Here is a 20,998-nt window from a genome sequence, read left to right as displayed (position 1 = left end):
AATATTTAAACATCTGCCTTTGGTCCGCAAAGATATGTAAACACTGGGAAAAAATGGCAGTGTAACACTAAGAAGAAGCTCCATAAATTATACTGCCCTTGCATTGCTCCATCTGCAGTCTCTGTTGGGCCTCTTGCTGATCCTATCTGCTCTGTTTTTGTGAACCTAAATAGAAAATTTTGAAACAAAATTAACTTTAAGCAACTTCTTAAAATACATTAATTACACATTTTCAATTATTTTAGCGATTGCTATTGAAAGCAGTATCTGTATCAGCAGTTTTATACACTGCTTGTTCTGACTACTGTTAAAACAATTCTGCATTAGTCAGCTTGTCCCCCATTTCTCATAATGCCTTGGACTTTTCCGTGTTAATCTTCCTTTACAGAACATGACTTTTTGGGAACTCCTTCATTTACCAATAGGTTTCATTTGTGTTCAATGATTTGACAGAAATAAACTTGTACATGGATGTTATCCAGAAAGCTCAGGCTTATGGAATATCTGTCTCCCATAGACCCCATTTTATCCAAATAATCCAAATGTTTAAAAATGATTTTCTTTTTTCTCTCTGTAATAATTAGCTGGAGAATAGCAATACAGCTTTCCTGATAACGGGTGGTGGGATAACGAATCCCATACTTGTACTAATTTTATTGTTATTTGTAAGTATTTATTTATTTAAACAACGCAACTCATTTTGCAGTTATGTCTATAGAAGCAGAGCACGCTTTATACGTTTGGTTCTAGATGCTATTTTCATAAAGTGCGTTAGTGACCCAAATCTAACTGTGTGATAATAAAGAAAGGTCTTAAGACAATTAAGTAAAGAGTTAGAGGAAAAAAGAAGAGATGAAGCAAATGAAATAAAATTAAAAACAATCAATGTTTTTGCCAAGAGAAAGTTAAGTTAAAAAAAAGTTGATGAACAAAACCTTTTTTCAATGTTTTTATCACTATTAATAAAGTCCCATGAGTCAGCCTTGACTCTTTTTATTGTAACCTGCACCTCTAATTACTTTTTGAAAGTTTTGGTATGCCCTCCATTCGCTATTAATTCTTTTTATTGTAACACTGTATATTAACACAGAGGGGGTTATTTACCAAAGTCCGAATTTATCTCAATATTTTCTGAAAAAACTCTGACCAAAACTGCACTGGTTTTTTCACCTACACATTGCCGAAAATTTTGATTGCGGGAAAAAAACCAGTATGTATTTTTCTGATTTTGCACCTGAAAATTTGTCCTATAACCCTGAAATCTTCAGTTTAATGCACAGCGCAGATCAAAAAATCTTTGGGACTTGTCCCATTAACTTATATGCAACAGTTCTGAGATGCCGGATTTTCAGATTCTGACTTTTTCCATCTTCGGGGTATAATAAATCCCGAATTTTTCGGGTTTTCGGCATTCGGAGTGTAGTAAATAACCCCTGGAGTGTGTCAAAACACTGATCTTATATATGTTTATATGTACAAATATATGTGTATTTGTAATAATGAGAAGAAATAAAAAAGTAAAATCAAAGCAGTAAATATTTGCTGTATATTTGGAAAATGCTCTCTGTGGCTGGCTTTCAGATACCTAAGCATTTAGTACAGCTCATTTCTTGACTATTTGGGAATGCTCAAAAGTGTTCCAGACACTGCTGTTTGTTGATAAATCATAAAGATCACAGCAAAGTGTTTTAGCTAAACTGTGTAAAACTAGGACTGAGATCCAGTGCAATTGTGCCAGCTGTCAGCTCATTTAGGAGAGCACATCATAGATTTCAAGGCTTTTCAGACATCTGCTGTTAAATGCAAAAAAAATACTCATTCTGTCAGCAAAAAAACTGGCAACAGCACTGTGTTTTGTTCAGGGAGAGCATTTCCTGGACACACTTCCATCTTCTACCATAAAGAAATTGTCTGTGGGTGCACAGTGTAGGAGAAGTTAAAAATAGTCTTGATGGTGTGAGCTTACGAACTGGCAACTAATGACACATTCTTGATTTCAGAGAAGGGAAGATTTAAAGTGGGCACTGAATCCAGATCCCATGTATGTAATGCAAATACTTTACCATCTGAATATTAAAACCAGATCTCATGGCCAGCATCCAAAAGCTTTACTACCTGAGTATGAATCCCAGACTTATGGATCTTATCCAAGCTCATTAGCAGCTAGGGACAAACAGACCTCACAGGTGACAGCAAAAATATTATCTGGTTAGCAAAATACACCCACATTATCCACTTCCTTTTACACATGTGTATAAAACGAATTCCTTTCCCTTTTCTCGTCCAGGAAAATTGTTTAAAAATATAATGCGTACTGTAACGCATGTGATATTGCTGGAAATAATTAATATAGAAGGATTAGCACCTAATTGTTTGCAATGTACAGATTTTATCCATTGGATTTTTTAGCACAGTCTAGCACAACCGTTATATTGGCTTATAACACAATTTTCCAACCAATTTTTGATGTGTCCGTTCTTTTAAATATTTGAAAATTCCTGAAACCACCATATAATACTGTCTTATCTTATTTAAAAAAAAGAAAAAAAAAAAAAATATATATATATATATATATATATATATATATATATGTAGATATATAGATATATAGATATATAGATATACAGTAGTAATGGATCAGCACACTCGTTGTAGAAGTATATATATATACAAACTACTGGATAGGTGCACTCAGAAAACAATGGAAATGCCTAGGTGCTGGAACATATATCAATATCAATAGAGCAAAGAAATCCGCACTCATAGGTCTTTTGTGATGAAAAAAATGGGTTTACTCAACATTTCGGCTCTTAGACTCGAGCCGTCATCAGGATGCCGTCCTTATGACGGTTCGAGTCTAAGAGCCGAAACCCATTTTTTTCATCACAAAAGACCTATGACCTATATATATATATATATATAGATATAGATATATAATAACTATAAACTAAAGTAAATTAACTTTAGATTTCCTTGTTAAAGGAAAACTATACCCCGAAAATGAACACTTAAGCAACAGATAGTTCATATCATATTAAGTGGCATATTAAAGAATCTTACCAAACTGGAATATATATTTAAGTAAATATTGTCCTTTTACATCTCTTGCCTTGAACCACCATTTGGTGATGGTCTGTGTGTGGAAGCAAAAGACACAACTCTGTCTGTTAATTGGCTCATGTGACCTAACTTGTATGGTTTGTTGGTATGTTTGTGAGTACAGTGAATCCTACGATCCCAGGGGACGGCCCTTATTTTTTAAAATGACAATTTTCTATTTATGATTACCCAATGGCACATACTACTAGAAAAGTATATTATTATGAAAATGGTTTATTTACATGAAGCAGGGTTTTACATATGAGCTGTTGTATGCAATATCTTTTTATAGAGACCTACATTGTTTGGGGGGTATAGTTTTCCTTTAGTATTGCTTCTCTTTTATGTACATTCTATGAACTTCTGTAGATTAACCTATCAAAGGTAGAGTTACAATGACCAGCAGTTATATATTATCCATATTAAAGAAGGAAAGCCATGTTATACTTGGGGGTGCCGATTGTTTTCCTGCTTCTACTTTCTTCTCGCTGCTGCACACGTGCAGTAGAGCGAAAAGCCAAACTTTAGAAGCAGGAAGACTATCACTTGGTATTGCTCTCTGGAATAACCCGGCCCAGTGCAGTTTTCTGCTGATAGGAGCATTGACTTATCCTCCATTTTTAAATGATAGTTATTTTTGCATTTCACTATGTTGTCTTGGTTCATCTTGCCCTGTTTCTACTTGAATATATATATATATATATATATATATATATATATATATATATATATATGTTATTATCGGTGTTAATTATGTTTTTGACAATTGCTGAATCTAGACTAGAGATAACTAGACTTCATCTTCCACTTCTTTTTCTGCTTTCCACATTCCCTTCACCATTTACTTAACATTCTCTTTGTTACATCATAAATCCACTTTATTTGTTTCTTTTCCATTCTCACTCACTATAACCCCTTTTTTTCTCTGTCCATTTTGCTTGCACCTTGTCCCAATTTTCTTCCATCCCAACAGGGGGATTTTAAGTTACCTCAGACAGCAGCAGTTCCTTCGACTGGGCTGCTGAAATTAACATAAATTCCACTGATATTCCCCATTTTATAGTCAGGACATTTCAGGACAATAACTTATTAAAGATCTGCATTGGTGCTGGCTAAGAGTTAGAACACTTCTAAGAACTAACAGTTAGAACACTTCAAAGTGTTAGAGCACTTCTAAGAACTAAGAGTTAGAACACTTCAAAGTGTTAGAACACTTCTAAGAACTATGAGTTCTTTATAGTTACAGTTCAAACTTGAATCTTCTCCCCTAGAGTCTCACACTTCTCATTGTAGCTGGAAATGAAGTGTTCTGTGTCAGCACTAGCAGAGAATTCTTTATTTATATTCTATAGCACTGTATAATAAATTGGACAGAACACATACAGTATGACAGACAGAAACTAACTTACTGCAAATGATAAAATAAAGATAAATTGAAACTTTGCCCTTATTAATGTCAGTAGCAACCCTGGATGATAATATGGTGGCACTTGGGAACCACACAACCCTGGCTGTAAATGCTATGGGCAAAGGCACATGGCTCCAATGCTCGCAATCCTGCATATTTTTTCAGACTGAAGAGAAGTGGATCCACTCCCTTCTGAATCTCAATGAACCTAATGGGGATTGGCTTGAAAACGAGAAAGCAGAAATTTTCAGCCCAATACCATTTTTGCTGATGTGCAGAAGCAAGTGCATCCGCTTCCCTCAGCCTACCAAAAATATGCAGGCTGAGAGCAGCAGAGCTTATGTGCCATGGGCCTTTGCCCTGAAGCTATAAAACAAATTAATTTAATAGATAAAGACCATAGATTAGGTTCAGAAATCAGAAGGAGATCAACGTCTAAAGTGGATCCATATCTGGAATGAACTGGTCTAGAAATAGCAGCTTCCCTTATTAGTTTAATGTGGAGCAAGTTTTAGTAACATAGTAACATAGTAGGTAAGGTTGAAAAAAGACACATGTCCATCAAGTTCAACCTTTTTTTTTTTATTTATTAACTACCTATCTGCCAGTTGATCCAGAGGAAGGCAAAAAACCCATCTGAAGCCTCTCCAATTTGCCTTAGAGGGGGAAAAATTCCTTCCTGACTCCAAAATGGCAATCGGAGTAGTCCCTGGATCAACTTGGACTATGAGCTATTTCCCATAACCCTGTATTCCCTTACTTGCTAAAAAGCCATCCAACCCCTTCTTAAAGCTATCTAATGTATCAGCCTGTACAACTGATTCAGGGAGAGAATTCCACATCTTCACAGCTCTCACTGTAAAAAACCCCTTCCGAATATTTAGGCGGAACCTCTTTTCTTCTAATCGGAATGGGTGACCACGTGTCAGCTGGAAAGACCTACTGGTAAATAAAGCATTAGAGAGATTATTATATGATCCCCTTATATATTTATACATAGTCATCATATCACCCCTTAAGCGCCTCTTCTCCAGCGTGAACATCTCCAATTTGGCCAGTCTTTCCTCATAGCTAAAATTTTCAATACCTTTTACCAGCTTAGTTGCCCTTCTCTGTACCCTCTCTAATACAATAATGTCCTGTTTGAGTGATGGAGACCAAAACTGTACGGCATATTCTAGATGGGGCCTTACAAGTGCTCTATACAGTGGAAGAATGACCCCCTCCTCCCTTGACTCTATGCCCCTTTTAATACAGCTCAAGACCTTATTTGCCCTTGATGCTGCTGACTGGCTGACTAGTGATCTGTGTATATAGTAAACCTAATACAGAGCTGCATGGAAACTGCTGACAGTTGGTTAAACTTACACGATTAGAAATTTAAAATAGGTTGAAAATAATTTAAGGCTTTAGGAGACAAAATCATCTGGTTACACCAAGAGTGAAATTCATTTTGAATGTAAATGCATCTATTGTTGTTTCTAGGCCTAAGAGATGCATTAATTCGATTCTTAGTGGTGCATGAGCGATATGCAATGTCTAACCCCTCAATTAAGTTGTTATCCACACTGAAGTTGAAGTAAGTTCTCCAGCATCTCCTGTATAAAATGGCTTACCAATCCTTGGATGGCCATACTGATTATATCAAGATTGTTCTTGGCCGTAGTTAGTTGCACAGAAAATTCATTCAAAAAATTCATTCCAATTCATTAAAGCTACTTGCATCAACATGTATTCTTAGTGCTTCCATATAGTTGCACTCAGAGCTTCTGCCTTCCTCATGCCTCATGTTCTGAATTGAGTGTAAAACATCCACACTAGTGGGTAGCTCTAGGGTTCCCGAAGTGGCCTGCTTCAATCACTGCAGTGCATTTACTCCAAATAGGTGGCACAGGTCACTCTCACACCAAACATCAGAAAAGTATGCCAACTTGACCTGAATTTTCAGCGCAGTAGCTGAAAATTCCAAGTACAAAAGCAACTGTGTCAATTTTCATGCATTGCTGAAAATTGCATCAGTTGCAACTCCCCTGACAATTGCCATGACACAAGAATTATGGGGGGAAATACTGCATGTTTGGTAAAAACCATTGCGACTGTATCCAAAATTGAATGTCCATTTATGTCTAGTACTTTATCTTGGTGTACTTTTAATAAAACCTTGTAAATGATAGTTGGGGAGGGAAGGTGTAAAGGCAAGAGTTTCCAAACTGACCAGGACCAGATCACTGGGATATACGAAAGATAACCATATTCAGAAGACTTTCCCCAGTAAGACAAAAATAAATCCATAGGCATAAAAACATGGTAGTGTTGAATGTAGGGCCTACATATATTCCAATGTAAAAGTATAATTCCATGGGGCAGATTAACTAAAGGGCAAAGTGACTAATGCTGGCGACGATTCGACCAGCGTTACCGCTTTTAGACACTTTTAGTCGCTTTACTAACGGGCTCAGCCGTAACTTCGATAGCGAAAGAGACAGACGCTAGTGCTCATTCGCACTCTATCACCAGGCGAATTTTCACTCTGGCGAATGGATGTTACTCCGCAAATTCACCAAGTTGCAGATTCTACTGAACATTACCTCTAGTGATGGGCGAATTTGCGCTGTTTCGCTTTGCCGAAAAATTTGCAAATTTTTCCGGGCGAATTTTCGCGGGCGTTTCGCGAATTTATTCGCTGGCGGCGAATCGCGCAAATTCGCCACGAATTTGCGCCTGGCGAATAAATTCCCCCATCACTAATTACCTCTTTTGTCAGACTTGCCTTTGCCAGCTCAGACCAGGCGAAGTGCATTGGAGTGCATAGATCTTCCTCAATTTTCTGTTACTCACATCATATTTGTAGTGGAAAAAGGTTCCGAAAGTCCCAAAAAACGCTGGCGTCTTTTCTTTTTTTCAGAGTGATAGCCTGCAAAAGTCCTTAAAAAATTTCTCGGGTAACCAGGTTCCCCCATACATTTTCTAACATATGGAACATTAATTATAAAGTGGGCTCATGTGTAGGGCATTATAACAACTCTATTTTCTTTATTAAGTTTCCCTGGACTTGTGTAATGTAACGTATTTGCTGCAACATATACGTCAATTCAGCTTTAAATTCCCCGCCTTATGCAAATTAGCCTGATCGAAGACCTCTAACGAAGTTGCACTAGGCAAAATTGAACGCTAGCGCATCTTCGATTGCCGAAGTAACACTATCGAAAATTCCCTGCGTTTGGCGTCCTGGACACAACTTCGCATTTTAGTAAATTAGCGTTGTCTGAGCAAATTTTCGCCACTTAGTAAATTTACCCCATATTTTATAGCTGCCTATCGATATTTGTCTGTTTTTGTGCAGATTTAATAATGATGAACCATACATTTATAGCGATTGACAATCAAGAGTTATTAATAGTTTGTAAATCAACCCTCTTTTTTCTGGTCTGCTTCTTCAATGGTATGGCCTTTTTTCCCTCTGTTGTACAACAATATGGAAAATGCCGGGCAACCTGCACACCTTCTAACATAAAAACTAGAATGATGTTGCAACTAAAGGACCTCACTCCAGTTGGAGTATAGAAAGTTGCAAATGACACACAGGACTGCAGGTGCAGGGAAAATCCTTAACTTTACCAATGTCCTTGGTTTTATAACACATCACATGAAGGAATGGTGTTAAGCTTTCCAGAATAGTGTGCACCATTTTGTAATGCTTTGACTCTCATTATAACAGAAAATAAAGCACTGGGGTTATTTTTAAGCTTCTCCAATGTCAGCATTCGCACTTAATAAATTACCACATCTGCTTTCCTCTAGAATCCTCTAGAAACCTTTAATCATTTCATACAGAACCAAACAGACATGACACAGTAACCATAGTGTGTTTTGACACTCAGAAACAGAACAGCCCTTTGATTTACATCATGCATTGAAAGAGAGTTTCACTAAAATATACTGTAGCGTTTAAAGCTGCATTAGAGTTCTTTTTCCTGCTTTCCATCCATGTCTTCTTTTTCACATCTTTGTGGGGTGAGTAAATTTGAATGGAAATATACCCCCCTTCATGAAATAAAGTCATCCAGCTGGGCTCGTGTAAAAAAGATGCATAAACAATATCTAGAAATTGATTTCTTTTGTACAGACACAACTGATTCTACAGACTTATAGTTATAAAAATGCAAATATTTTCTTAATATTTTTTCTTAATAAATAATATTCTGGATAAGGTAGTTCATCGATTTGATATTAAAAGGGTTGTTCACCTTTGAATGAACTTTTAGTATGATGTAGAGAGTGATATTCTGATTGCAATTGGTCTTCATTTTTTATTATTTGTGGTTTTCAAGTTATATAGCTTTTTATTCAGCAGCTCTCCAGTTTGAAATTTTAGCAGTCTGGTTGCTATGGTCCATATTACCATCGAAACTGTGCACTGGTTAAAATAAGAAACTAGAATATGAATAGGAGAGGACCTGAATAGAAGATGAGTAATAAAAAGTAGCAATAACAATAAATTTGTAGAGCTATAGAGCATCTGTTTTTTTAGATGGGGTTAGTGACCCCCATTTGAAAGCTGGAAAGAGTAAAATAAAAGGGCAAATAATGTAAAAACTTAAAAAAATACATAATTCAGACCAATTGAGAAGTTACTTAGAATTGGCCATTCTATAATATACTAAGGGGCAGATTTATCAAAGGTCGAAGTGAATTTTCGAATTAAAAAACTTCGACCATCGAATAGGCCAAATTCGACTTTGATTCGAATTGAAAATACTTCGAATATTCGACCATTTGAAAATCAAAGTATTGTCTCTTTAAAAAACTTCAACTTCAACACTTCGCCACTTTAAACCTGCCGAATTGCTATGTTAGCCTATGGGGACCTGCTAGAACCCAGAGCCAAAATTTTGCTAAGTTTTAAAAAATCAAAGCTTTTTATTTTGAAAATCGTTTGATCGATTAAATCGTTCGAACGATTGCTACGATCGATCGAACGATTTTACTTCGACCAAAAACGGCCAAAAAAATCTAAAAAAAAACAGTTTGACTATCGAATTTGGCCAATTCGATGGTCGCCTTTTGAAGTTTTTTAACTTCCAAATTTGAACCTTGATAAATCTGCCCCTAAAAGTTAACTTAAAGGTGAAGCACCCCTTCAAAATGTTAGTATGATGTAGATGGTGGTATTCTAAGGCAGTGGGTCTTAATTTTTAATGTTTTACGGTTTTTGGATTATTTATATTTTATGTTGTACAGCTGTCAAGCTTGATATTGTAATTTGGATGCTTGGCCTTAACCCATGAAGCAACCAGGCCACATTTTTGAAATCAGACAGGAAGATGAATAGTAAAGGCTTGTTATAGAAGAATAAGGAATAAAAAAAAAAGGTTAATTGAGTAAAATTGTATCTTTGCAGTCAATCTGATATTTTTAGTTGCTGGCAACAATGGCATCTTAGACCAGCATTTTTAATTTCAGCCTAAAGACAGAATCATAATAGGAAAGCTAATCATTATAAAAAATTAAAATGAGACATAATGAAACCTTGCTAATAGGTCCATCTATAATTATTCTTGCTAAAAGTTTATTGAAGGCTAAAATTCCAATTCAGTGTTGCTTCCTTAGTCAGTAGTGTAGTTACTGTCTGGCATTGCGCATAGGCTAGTTGGTAGGCTTTGAGTATCTTACCGATGTATTCCTCAAGCTTTGAATACATATTCATTGTGATGCCTATTTACTGTAAGTTCTACATGGACCACATGCTTGGGACTCATAATACAAAGGGGGTTATTTATTAAAGTCCGAATACCAAAAACGCGAAAAATTTGAGGTCATTCTACTATGAAATCTGAAGTTTTTGTGGGAAAAAAACTCAAATTTTTTGAGATTTATTATAACCCAAAGATGGAAAAAGTCAGAATCCAAAAATCCAACATCTCAGACCTACAGATATTGTATATAAGTCAATGGGAGAGGTCCCTGTCCTATTTAGAAGTTTCTGTGGTCTGCCCTGGAATTAATCCAAAAATCTGACTATTTCAGAATCTTCGGGCAAAAATCCTAAAAATTTGGGCTTTTTGGGAAAAAGCCTGAAAAAATGGAGTGACTCTTGTACAATTCTGATTTTCACTCGATTTTTTCATGCTTGTCCCTGATCCAAGTAAATTGTGCTTTTTTTATTAATAAATAAGGTCCATTCATGTATTATAGTTTGGCCTGACTTCTTTTCATTAAACTACTTTATTAAAATAAATTAGAATCAGTGGCGTAACTACCGGGGGAGCAGGGGGTGCGATTGGGCCAGGGCCCACACCCCCTCAGGGCCCCCCGGCAGCTCGCGCACCACTCAGTTCTGCGGCCGTTTCCGGCCGTACGGAGGGGGGCAGGGCCCGGCTGCACGTCCTGCGCCAGGGCCCGCCCTCCTCTAGTTAAGCCTCTGATTAGAATTTTGATAAATATGCCCCCTTGTGTCTGGGCTATCTGGATAGAGTGGGGAATCATGTCTCAGGTAAACATTTTCTTTATTGTAGATACAACATCGCATTAAAAAAAAACGTAAAAAGGAAAAGGTAATTGCATTTACTAGAAACACTGATACACTTGTTAGCAAAAATTCAGGAGGCCGAGTTACATAAAAGAGTCGTTGCTGATGTAAACATGGTGGTGTGTGGGGCTCAGAAAGTTGCGTTTGTTTGCTGCCTCTCTAAAAACTGTCTGTGAGCTGCATTATAAATTAACCACATATTACGTCTATTTATGCACATTCTGACATTCAGCTCACAGCATGTCTTCGGCAGTTTATTTTAAAATACATTCACACTATAAATGTAAGCATGCATATTGAACATTTGCTATTGGGGGGATGGGAATACAGATTGAAGGTACATTAACATTAATGTGCAATTTGTGCTTTGTTCAGGCCACAACCATTATGGTGTTTATTTCTGAAGATAAGTGGAATGATTTGAAAGGTTCTGAATTTCAGTGGATTATCACAATTCAAACAATTCCGAAATAGATGCCTGAAAGTGTTTTGTAAAACATTCAACGCAAGCCATTTTAAATGGTGGGAACAGGGCCGGATTTACATAGTGGGTGCCCCTAGGCCCACTGCCATTCGTCGCCCCTGTTCCCTTATCTGGACTGGAGCAATGGGGATTGGCGCATTGGAAATTTAAAAAATGATTGTATCTCCAGCGCATCCCCAGTCTTTTTGTACCAACGTGGTTGTGGTTGGGCAGCATGCCGCCCCCCTAAAATCCTGCCACCCGAGGCCTAGGTGGCCTTTCCACAAATCCGGGCCTGGGTGGGAATCTACAGATCCCTACCATGGTATCAAATCTAAGAAAGATTCCTTACTGTTTGTGCCATTTCTTGCAATCTACTAGCTGGCGACAATTGTTTTTAGAGATATGACATGTGGCAGCGAAAGACAGATAATAGGGAAGATTTTTCTGCTCCACAACAGAAATAGAGATTTGTAGACCTAGGTGCAAAACAAACTTCTATTTTCTCTTTCTGTTAACAGGAATGGATATTTGTATGTTTATTTAAACTTATATTCCTAGGCTCTACTTAGTATAGAAATAAACTTTGAAAAAAAAAAATCAAGGACAAATTGTTCATCTGTATAAAAAGTCATTAATGGGTATTTATAATCATAGGTGTCAAGAAAAGCAGAATTGTGCATATGATGGCACCGAATCAGATGCAAGCTCAGGCTAACAGTTGGGATTGTGTCATTTCCAACAGTCAGATTTGAAATGATGTTTGTGCCCGTATTCTTTGGTGCAAATCTACTATGTATCCAACTGTGAGAACCCTGGAATTCCTGGTCCAGAGTTCCGGCAGCTCCAGGGTTCATCAGCATCAACAGGCACGCTGGCACATGAATCAACACAAGAGGCAGGCCTGATGCAGTGGCACTTTGCACAACTATATAGAAATCAAGGATGGTAAATGCTATTCAAATGCTATTTTCCTAAAACAGGAAGGTATATGCACATAAATACAAACAATGTGATCAGTGTCATCTTAAAGTCAGGATGTGCCATATTGATATATTGTTAATTGCATATGTCCTTCAACTAAAAAGGCACCCAGTTCCTTTGAATTGCTACTTATGAGCACAAATTCAATTGTACTTTAGTTAAAAAAAATCTCGTCATCTGCACCATTTTTTTCCTCTTTAAGGCCATAGCCTGTCACAGTTTAACTCAACTTCTAGTAGACAACATGCATATATATATATTCTGGCAGGAGGCCCACAAAACAACTTTTAAAACAATACTCAAACAGAAATTCATAACTTACAAAAAAAATCCTACCTGCAGATTTTTAAAAAGAATCTACACTATAAACATTTTCATGGGAAGACTGAGATTTTCCCTAACAAATAGGACTGATTTTTTTTAAAGCCTTGCAGGAGCACATATCTGCAAAAATGCTCACTGCTTGTCTGCCAGTACCTGTTATTCGCAGGGCCCAGACATTTTCCAGACACCCCTGAAGGGAGAGGAACACCTGATTCCACTTAAAACTGAAATGTCTCTCAACCCCATACCAACACCTCACCCTTGGAAGCAGAGAGTGCCGGAGAGAACAAGGATGTAATTAGCTCAGAAAAACTACCCAGAACTTCCGTCAAACTCCAAACTGATTTCATAGTTGTGTTTTGATAGCACGGCATAGAACAAAGTTTCAACAAACTTGATGAATAGGAAGTTTGGAAAAGAGGAATTGCCTTTCCCAAAGGAATTTGATCACATTTGTTTGAAGCTTTGAATGAGTTATTTTTAAGAATATACACTCTCTGTGTACATCTCATTCCCATATACATCTGCTTTATTTTGCATTTGTTCCTACCTATAAGGCAATCAGAGACCTTCCCATTATAATTGAATGAATTGTTATTAAAGGTGTAAGCGCACTACGCACACTTTTTTTATTTTATTTAGGTCTTGCAGTCTCTTCTTCCTAATTGTATTAACCTTATAATGACAAAAACGACATAAAAAAAACTAAGAAGCTCTATTCCCCCTCCCCGATTATAATCCATTGTATTTTTGTGTGTTCCCAGTATAAGTTATCATCTGTCTTATATAATGCAGACAACTTTAAGCTGTAGAAATGTATATTGTATACTTTTTTTATCAATTGGAAAGCACATTTTTAAATCTCTGAATCGTAATACGGGCCACAGATCATTTGCCTTTGTACATTATCGAAAGAATATTACGTATTTGATTGGGCAAATATATATGGGTCTTTAAAAAAATCTAATTTTCCTATAAATTAAAGGGACACCTCACTTTACTATATCATGCTGCCTGCCAAAAGACCAATGTTTTCCTATTGCTCCTTTAGAGACAGTCTCTGTTTTACAAATAAACACTAAAGTATAGGGATAGAGGTACCAGCAAGGACAAATGTTGATGGGTCTCAAGTATGTGATATTCATTACCTGCACCATTTGCCATCATGTTACACTAGACTAGAGAGTGACATAGGAAAAGGCTACCTGTAAGGGTTTAAAGACTTCTAACAATGGTACTGATGCAATTTTCTACTCCATCTGATGGCACAAATAGGTGACATTTTACCTGCATATTGTTTCCTAGGGATTAATAAAACTGAGACTCCTTTTATTACACTAAGCACATTGTGGCACATCATTGCAGTATCACTAGATACTGTGTAAATGGATGAGCATGACAGTGAAGCATGTAGAATCACTACTGCTTCATATTTACTGAATGTACAGTATGGCTGTGCATTGAACTTTAAGTTGCTTGCCAAGGTTTTTCTGCCAGACATGAGACTCTCTTATCCCTGCAGACAAATAAACACATTTCTTATTACGTACTCTACTTAATAGGAATCAGAAAGTGGCCTGTTTTTTTTTTTTTCTGTGCTTTTTTTACTTTTTTGGTTAACGATATTCTCATACTGTTTGGACTTTATCTGAATATGTCTGTTTTAATAAACTTGCAATGCACGTTACAAAAAAAAGCACGTTATGGTTGTTTAGTTTTGCATAGTGAAACAATTCATAGTATTAAATCCTAGTGTTCTGGTGAAGTTGCTCACTTGAGCTAAGTTAGGTAGCTTTAAGGGCTATTAGGCAGTTGCGTCCAATTCATCTTTTTAAATCCTAATTGGCAGCTTATCTATCCATGTATGGGGCAGACTCCAACAGGACTATTAAACAATTTCTGGACAAAAATCACCCAGGTTGGTTAAACAGGTTTAGTAATCTCGTTTGAGAGATGACCGAATTGACGGCCTGTATCCATATCTTTGTAATTTGATAATTTGGCTCTAGAGCCAAATAATTGGATCAGCCCAATATCGACCACCTTAAGGTACAAATATTGGGGAAAGATCCGCTCATTTGTTGACCGCCAAATAAGGTGAATCTTTCAATGTACGGCCAGTTTAACCCTCTTTGCCTTGGATCACTAACAGTTACCCTATAAATGTTATTTTGATAAATTGAACGTTCATTTCTACGTTAAATGCCATCTCTTTATAAATATTACTGCCATTAACAGTACCAGTTAAATGGCTAGGACCACCGTGAAATGAAAACGTTTATACATAAGGATTAACAGGTCAGATTCGAGGAAACTTCGGGCGACTTCGGAAAACGAAGTGCTCCAAGTGACACCCCGCTGGCGATTTATGTTCTAGCCGGCGGGAAGGCAGGTGAAGTCAGTTTGGGGAGACTAGTCGTCCCGAAGAAGAGGAGATTTGTCGCCGGGCGACTGTGTGTCTCTTCTCTAACAATAAAGTAAATTGGGTGTGGAAAAAATATTTTCTAAAAAAAGGAATATTTTTGGATGAATATGTTAATTTATTCATAACAAAAAAAATTAACTTAGGTGTAACAGCACCATCATCTTACGATTACCCAGGGTGCTGCTGTATTTGTATTTCAAAGGCAGTTTTCATGCAAATGAATTTAAAGCAAATATGCAGAGAGAGAAGGATCTATGTGCAATGTATACTTTGCACTCACATGAAAAGAAACGATGAGTAAAAGGCTAAGGGAATCATTTCTCATTCAGTAGTACACTGTGCAACCTTATCCCTACCATTATACGAAGACATTACAGCAGTTAAAGCGAGTGGAAAATAATTTTGATAAACTATGAGACAAATTAACATTCCCTCTCTTTGTTGTGTATACCTTACATCAGTGCATGTTCCAAGCTTGATAGGGTCCAGCCATTGCCTAGACCCATTTCTGACTGCCAAACATTAAAAGCATTTCTCTGAAGTCTAGCGCCTCTCTTACTCTAAAGTGGCCATACATGCAGTGAGTGATGATTTTTTGCAGCATTATATATACACTATTTATGTATGCTTATAATCTTCTGGAGATGGCGTAAGTGGTGATAAAGGGAGAACTGTGCTTCATCAGCTCTCATTTTGATCTTCACTTAGTTCTTTAATATATCAGGTGTCAGCAGTCTGGAGAAGATGGAATCCAGATGACAGTCTCACTTCATTTAGGAAAGATAAGGGAGAAGAGACATCATTAAATAATATTTTGTTTTTCATGGTAACATAAAAATGCCAGTGCAATACTCTTGTGGGTAACAGGACAAAAAGAAAAAACTCTGACCAGATTCTGAGAAGTAATATTGTAAAATAAAATATCTACATTATTATTTTCCCACTTACTTCTGTAAATATTTTTTTAACATTAAGGGGTTTATTTAGTAAAACTCAAGTTTATCTAATTTATTTTTATTAACACAAAGTTGACCTAACTCCCATCCACAAATGAAACTCATTTATTAATAATTCTTTTCAAAAAAGTCAAAGTGAAAGAACATAGCAACAAAATCGAGTGTCAATACGCATCTTCTAACTTTTTAAAATAAACGATTCTACATACAATAACAGGTTTCAGATGGAGCTTTGGGGTATAATAGATAGATAGCTCCCTAAGTATAATGCTTGGTTTTGGTACTAACTTACTTATATTGATTATTTTTTTGATCAGCAATAAGTACATGAAGACATACCTTAATGATCAATTCTAGACAGTGTTTGCCTAATATTATTATTTTTATTATTTTATATTCTATATTAAAGGTTACATGTTTTTGAGGCAATTGGTCCCCTTGTCTGACCGTGATTTGCTCATTTCTATTTCATATACTGGGGATGCACATTTCTTCTTGGATCAAGTGATCTAATTCTAATAGTCTGTGCCCCAGAATTGAGAAATCAAGCTTTTTGCATGTAGTATGGATAATATCCACTATAGAATGTCACATGTGTAAGGGTGGATGATGATATAATAATGTCATACAAAGAAGTCAATGAAGGATTTTGGCAGTCCATGGAATAACAGAATCACCTCTGGTCCATGGGCCTATCTAGACAACTGCCTAAGACTTCAGGCAGAACATCATTTTAAGTACATTTGTGTATAGGAAAAACAAAGCTAACCTTAAAAGCCTCATTGTTTATCATATCCTCACATATCATATGATATAAGTGATGTGTGGGTTGACCCAAAAGCTGTGGGTACACGTAGGTGTAAGGTGCCCTGGTAGACTGCTGCACATTCTTACCTCCAACTGCTGGTTGCCGGGTGCCTCTAGCCGCAAAAGGCCGAAGATTCACAGACACAAAGTTTGAAGTTGGCACCAACCGTGATGTCAGCGTGTCTGCCGACATCTTGACGCAGCGTCATTGGCGCCAACTTCAAACTTTTTGTTTGTTTTCATTGCCCAAGCTGGTTTTCTGTTTCCTGACACCGCTAAAGCTATTTTTCCTGCAATCCTTATTGGTTTTGACTTCTGCCTGGTCCTTTCTTGAACCTCTTGTACCGCGCTTCCGACTACCTTGGCCATGGGTAGGATCCCTGCCTGCTCTGCAGCAAAAAGTCCGCCCCCAAAAGCAATCCTTATTGGTTTTGACTTCTGCCTGGTTATTGACTTCGGATACTTGCCGCCTGCCATTTGACCCTTTGCCTGGACTCGACTCTTTTCTTGAACCTCTTGTACCATGCTTCCGACTACCCTGGCAGTGAGTAGGATCCCTGCCTACTCTGCAGCAGAATGCCCGGGGGCCCCAAAAGGGCGTCGGTGAACACCAGTGTAAGTAGGGCTCTCTTACCTCACCTAAGGGGTAGGCTTTCTTACACTACTGATCCGTAACAGATTAGCTCAAGCTAATCTGTTATGGATCAGTAGTGTAAGGAAGAATAGTGTGGGGCAGGGTGTAAAGTTCAAAAAACAGGTCCAAATCACCATGCCATGCCTTGCACCTTGCTCCACATTCAGCACTAGGTCGGGCAACACTTATCCTTTAGGCATAAGTGCTCCATGGATGGCTGCCCCAGTAAATTAGCCCAGAGGTCTCTTTCAACCTTAGGATTTGTATCATTTGTGGTATATCCTCATCCAGTGTTTTTTCATCAGGCAGAGTAGTTCTTACACTTTGATCTGTCATTTGTTCTGAATGTGTGACAGCCAATGACTTGTGTATTTCAGTCTAAAAACGTTTTCAGGTGAAAATCTGTCTGTCGCTCCATGTTGGCAAGTGCAAAAATACAGTATCACCAGGTTCAGGTGTGTGTCACTAAACCTGAATAAGATCTGAATCTTCATTTATGACCAGATGGCCTAATTCTCCTCTTTCTGATTAGAAGAATGAATAAAGTATTTGTCTGGAGCTGGAAGAAAATGCCTGCCCTGCTCATGTGCTATATAGATAATATACATACTGCACATAGCTCTTCAAATATTCAAGTGGTACAGTCATAAAAAATTAACAGAAGCTTATGGACAATTGGATTTGTGTATTTAATTTTATCATCATGTATGATAAGGTTGACAAGGTTGGGTTTTTCACTAAAACATTAGCATTCATTATAAGCTTTTTGTCTTCTCCCAGCCAGGTCTCTTGACAAACTCTATAACTTTGTTGACTGTTCTGGACTCCATCTGATATTTGGACTTAATGCTCTTCGGCGAAACTCTGATAATTCTTGGAACAGTTCCAGCGTTCTCAGTTTACTGAAATACAGTGCCAGCAAAAAGTACAACATTTCATGGGAGCTAGGAAATGGTGAGTAGGAAAACATTGTTGAGTTGTTTATGGGGAAACCAACTTGTCCCTGTAAAAAGCCTGAGAATCTTGTGGAAGACATGCAGAGAGATCTGCTGCATATATCTAAGTAGAAACAATTTGGAATGAACCAAAGGGACCACCTTTTATTTGAGGGAAAATTACATCCATTTTCTAGGAAAACTATTAATATAATACCAAAATATTTAATATCAAACATTGCCCTACATGGAAATCTGTCTCTACATGCAGGTTTTGTGTTAGAGTAATTTTTTTTTAAAATGTGGATTGCCTATGATCAGGTAAGCATGAAACGCGTTAGGCTCCATTTGAGGATATTGTGGTTTAATATGATAAAATAATTTTTTTTTTTTTTTTTTTACAAAAAAAGCATGAATATAGAGAATTTTTTGGAGTTATCATTTAAAGATAGCTCAGATACATCTCTAGGCTTGGGGACCATACACTAGTAATATGAGAAAAATATCCATTAAAATTATAAAGAATTAACACTGACACAAAACCTGCATGTAGAGAGATTGCTGAGGGGCGATAGTTAAAGTTGTTGTTCACATCTACTACAGGCATGAGATCTGTTATCCGGAAACCCAGTATCCAGAAAGCTCCTAATTATGGGATGGTTGTCTTCAATTTTATACACCATCCTAATTTTAAACAAAACATTTCCTTTTTCTCTGTAATAATAAAACAGTAAAATAGTATAATAATAATAATAATAATAATAATAATAATAATAAAACAGTCCCTTGACCAATCTAAGATATAATTAATCCTTATTGGAAGCAAAATCAGCCTGGTGGGTTTATTAAATGTTTAAATGATTTTCTAGTAGACTTAAGGTATGAAGATCCAAATTATGGAAAGATCCATTATCCGGAAGACCCCAGGTCCCGAGCATTCTGCATAACAGGTCGAATTTCGAAGTGGAAAATACTTTGAAATTCGACCATCGAATTGAATACAATGAAATACGAAGTGGAATTCTTAGGATTCTTTTCATCGTATGATCGTACTCCGATAGTACTTCGAATCGTAGGATTCGAACGATTTTATAGTACGATCGTACGATTTTCCTTCGAATACAAAAAACGTAGAAATATGCTCTCGAAGGTCCCCATAGGCTAACATAGCACTTCGGCAGGTTTAAGTTGACGGAGTATTGAAGTCGAAGTTTTTTTAAAGAGACAGTACTTCAATTATCGAATGGTCGAATAGACGAACGATTTTTCTTCTAATCGAAGGTCGAAGTCGTAGTAGCCTATACGATGGTCGAAGTATCCAAAAATTACTTTGAATTTTGCATTTTTTAACTTCGAAAATTCCCTCGATTTCACTTCGACCCTTGATAAATCTGCCCCATAAAATTATTTATTTCTTATATAGATATAATATAAAATACTTTGCTATTAGTAACTCACCTTATAATGATAATATAGACAAAAGATTTGTTGCTTGTCTTCATAACATAAATGTCCGAGTGTAGCTGTCAACAATGCAAAAGAATTAGTTGCTTCCTTGAAACCTCTACTTCAACTTTGTCAGTGTGTTTTACTTTACACTCACTGTGCAGGATAGGTTAGCAGAATCCATTTTAATTTGATCATCTTCTCTTACATGAAAGGGATATGGTGCTTCTATACCAGGAAAAATAAGCATTTCTGTTTCGCTGCTGACAAGCTACACCTGTTGTTGAGAATATTTCCTTTCCTCCCTAAGACTGATAGTTTACATTCACCTCTGTAGTTTATTTTCACAAATACAGAGCACCTGACCTCATGAGAAAAGAGAAAGGAAGGTTAAGAAGGTTACAGATTTAATGCATGTAACTTTTTTAAATGGGTTGTTCACCTGTAAATGAACTTTGAGTATAACGTAGAGAGTGATATTCTTACAGTCAGAGGTTTGATTATTAGGACATTAGGGGACAGGTTTATCAAGGGTCGAATTTCGAAGTAATGGAAGTTTTTTTTAACTTCCATAACTTCGAAATTGGAAAAAAAAGACATTTATTTAAAAAATCAAAGCTTTTAAACTCGGGTGAATAGGCTGTATTCGAATTGCTCGAATCGAAGTTTTAGCTCATTCGATCGAATTCAAAACGAAGTATTTGCCCCAAAAAACTTTTTTCAAAGTACACCAAATGACTCCAAATAGGTTCTCGGAGGTCCCCCATAGGCTAAAACAGCAATTCGGTAGGTTTTAGATGGCGAATGGTCGAAGTTTTAAAGAGACAGTACATGATAAATTTCGATATTTGAATAGTCTGTTTTCAAATTTGAATAAAATTTTGGTCTATTAGATATTTCACAATTTAATTTTTTTACTTCAAATTTTCACTTCGACCCTTGATAAATTTGCCCCTTATTATTCAGCCAGAACCTCTTGTATCTCTCA

At 36.8% G+C, this 20,998-nt stretch overlaps 1 protein-coding gene across 1 annotated transcript in view; it reads left to right on the top strand.

The window, feature by feature from the left end:
• The window catches only part of hpse2.L (heparanase 2 (inactive) L homeolog), a 166,840-nt gene that overhangs the window by 62,936 nt on the left and 82,906 nt on the right, over positions 1 to 20,998 (top strand). Inside the window, exon 4 of the mRNA XM_018225283.2 lies at positions 18,410 to 18,583. Within this exon, the coding sequence (XP_018080772.1) occupies positions 18,410 to 18,583 (174 nt within the window). The remainder of the gene's footprint in view (positions 1 to 18,409; positions 18,584 to 20,998) is intronic.

This window comes from Xenopus laevis, chromosome 7L, assembly GCF_017654675.1.
Source record: "Xenopus laevis strain J_2021 chromosome 7L, Xenopus_laevis_v10.1, whole genome shotgun sequence".
Lineage (NCBI taxonomy): Eukaryota > Metazoa > Chordata > Amphibia > Anura > Pipidae > Xenopus > Xenopus laevis.
Note: the sequence above shows the minus strand (reverse complement) of the source record. Positions and strands in the feature narration are given on the sequence as shown.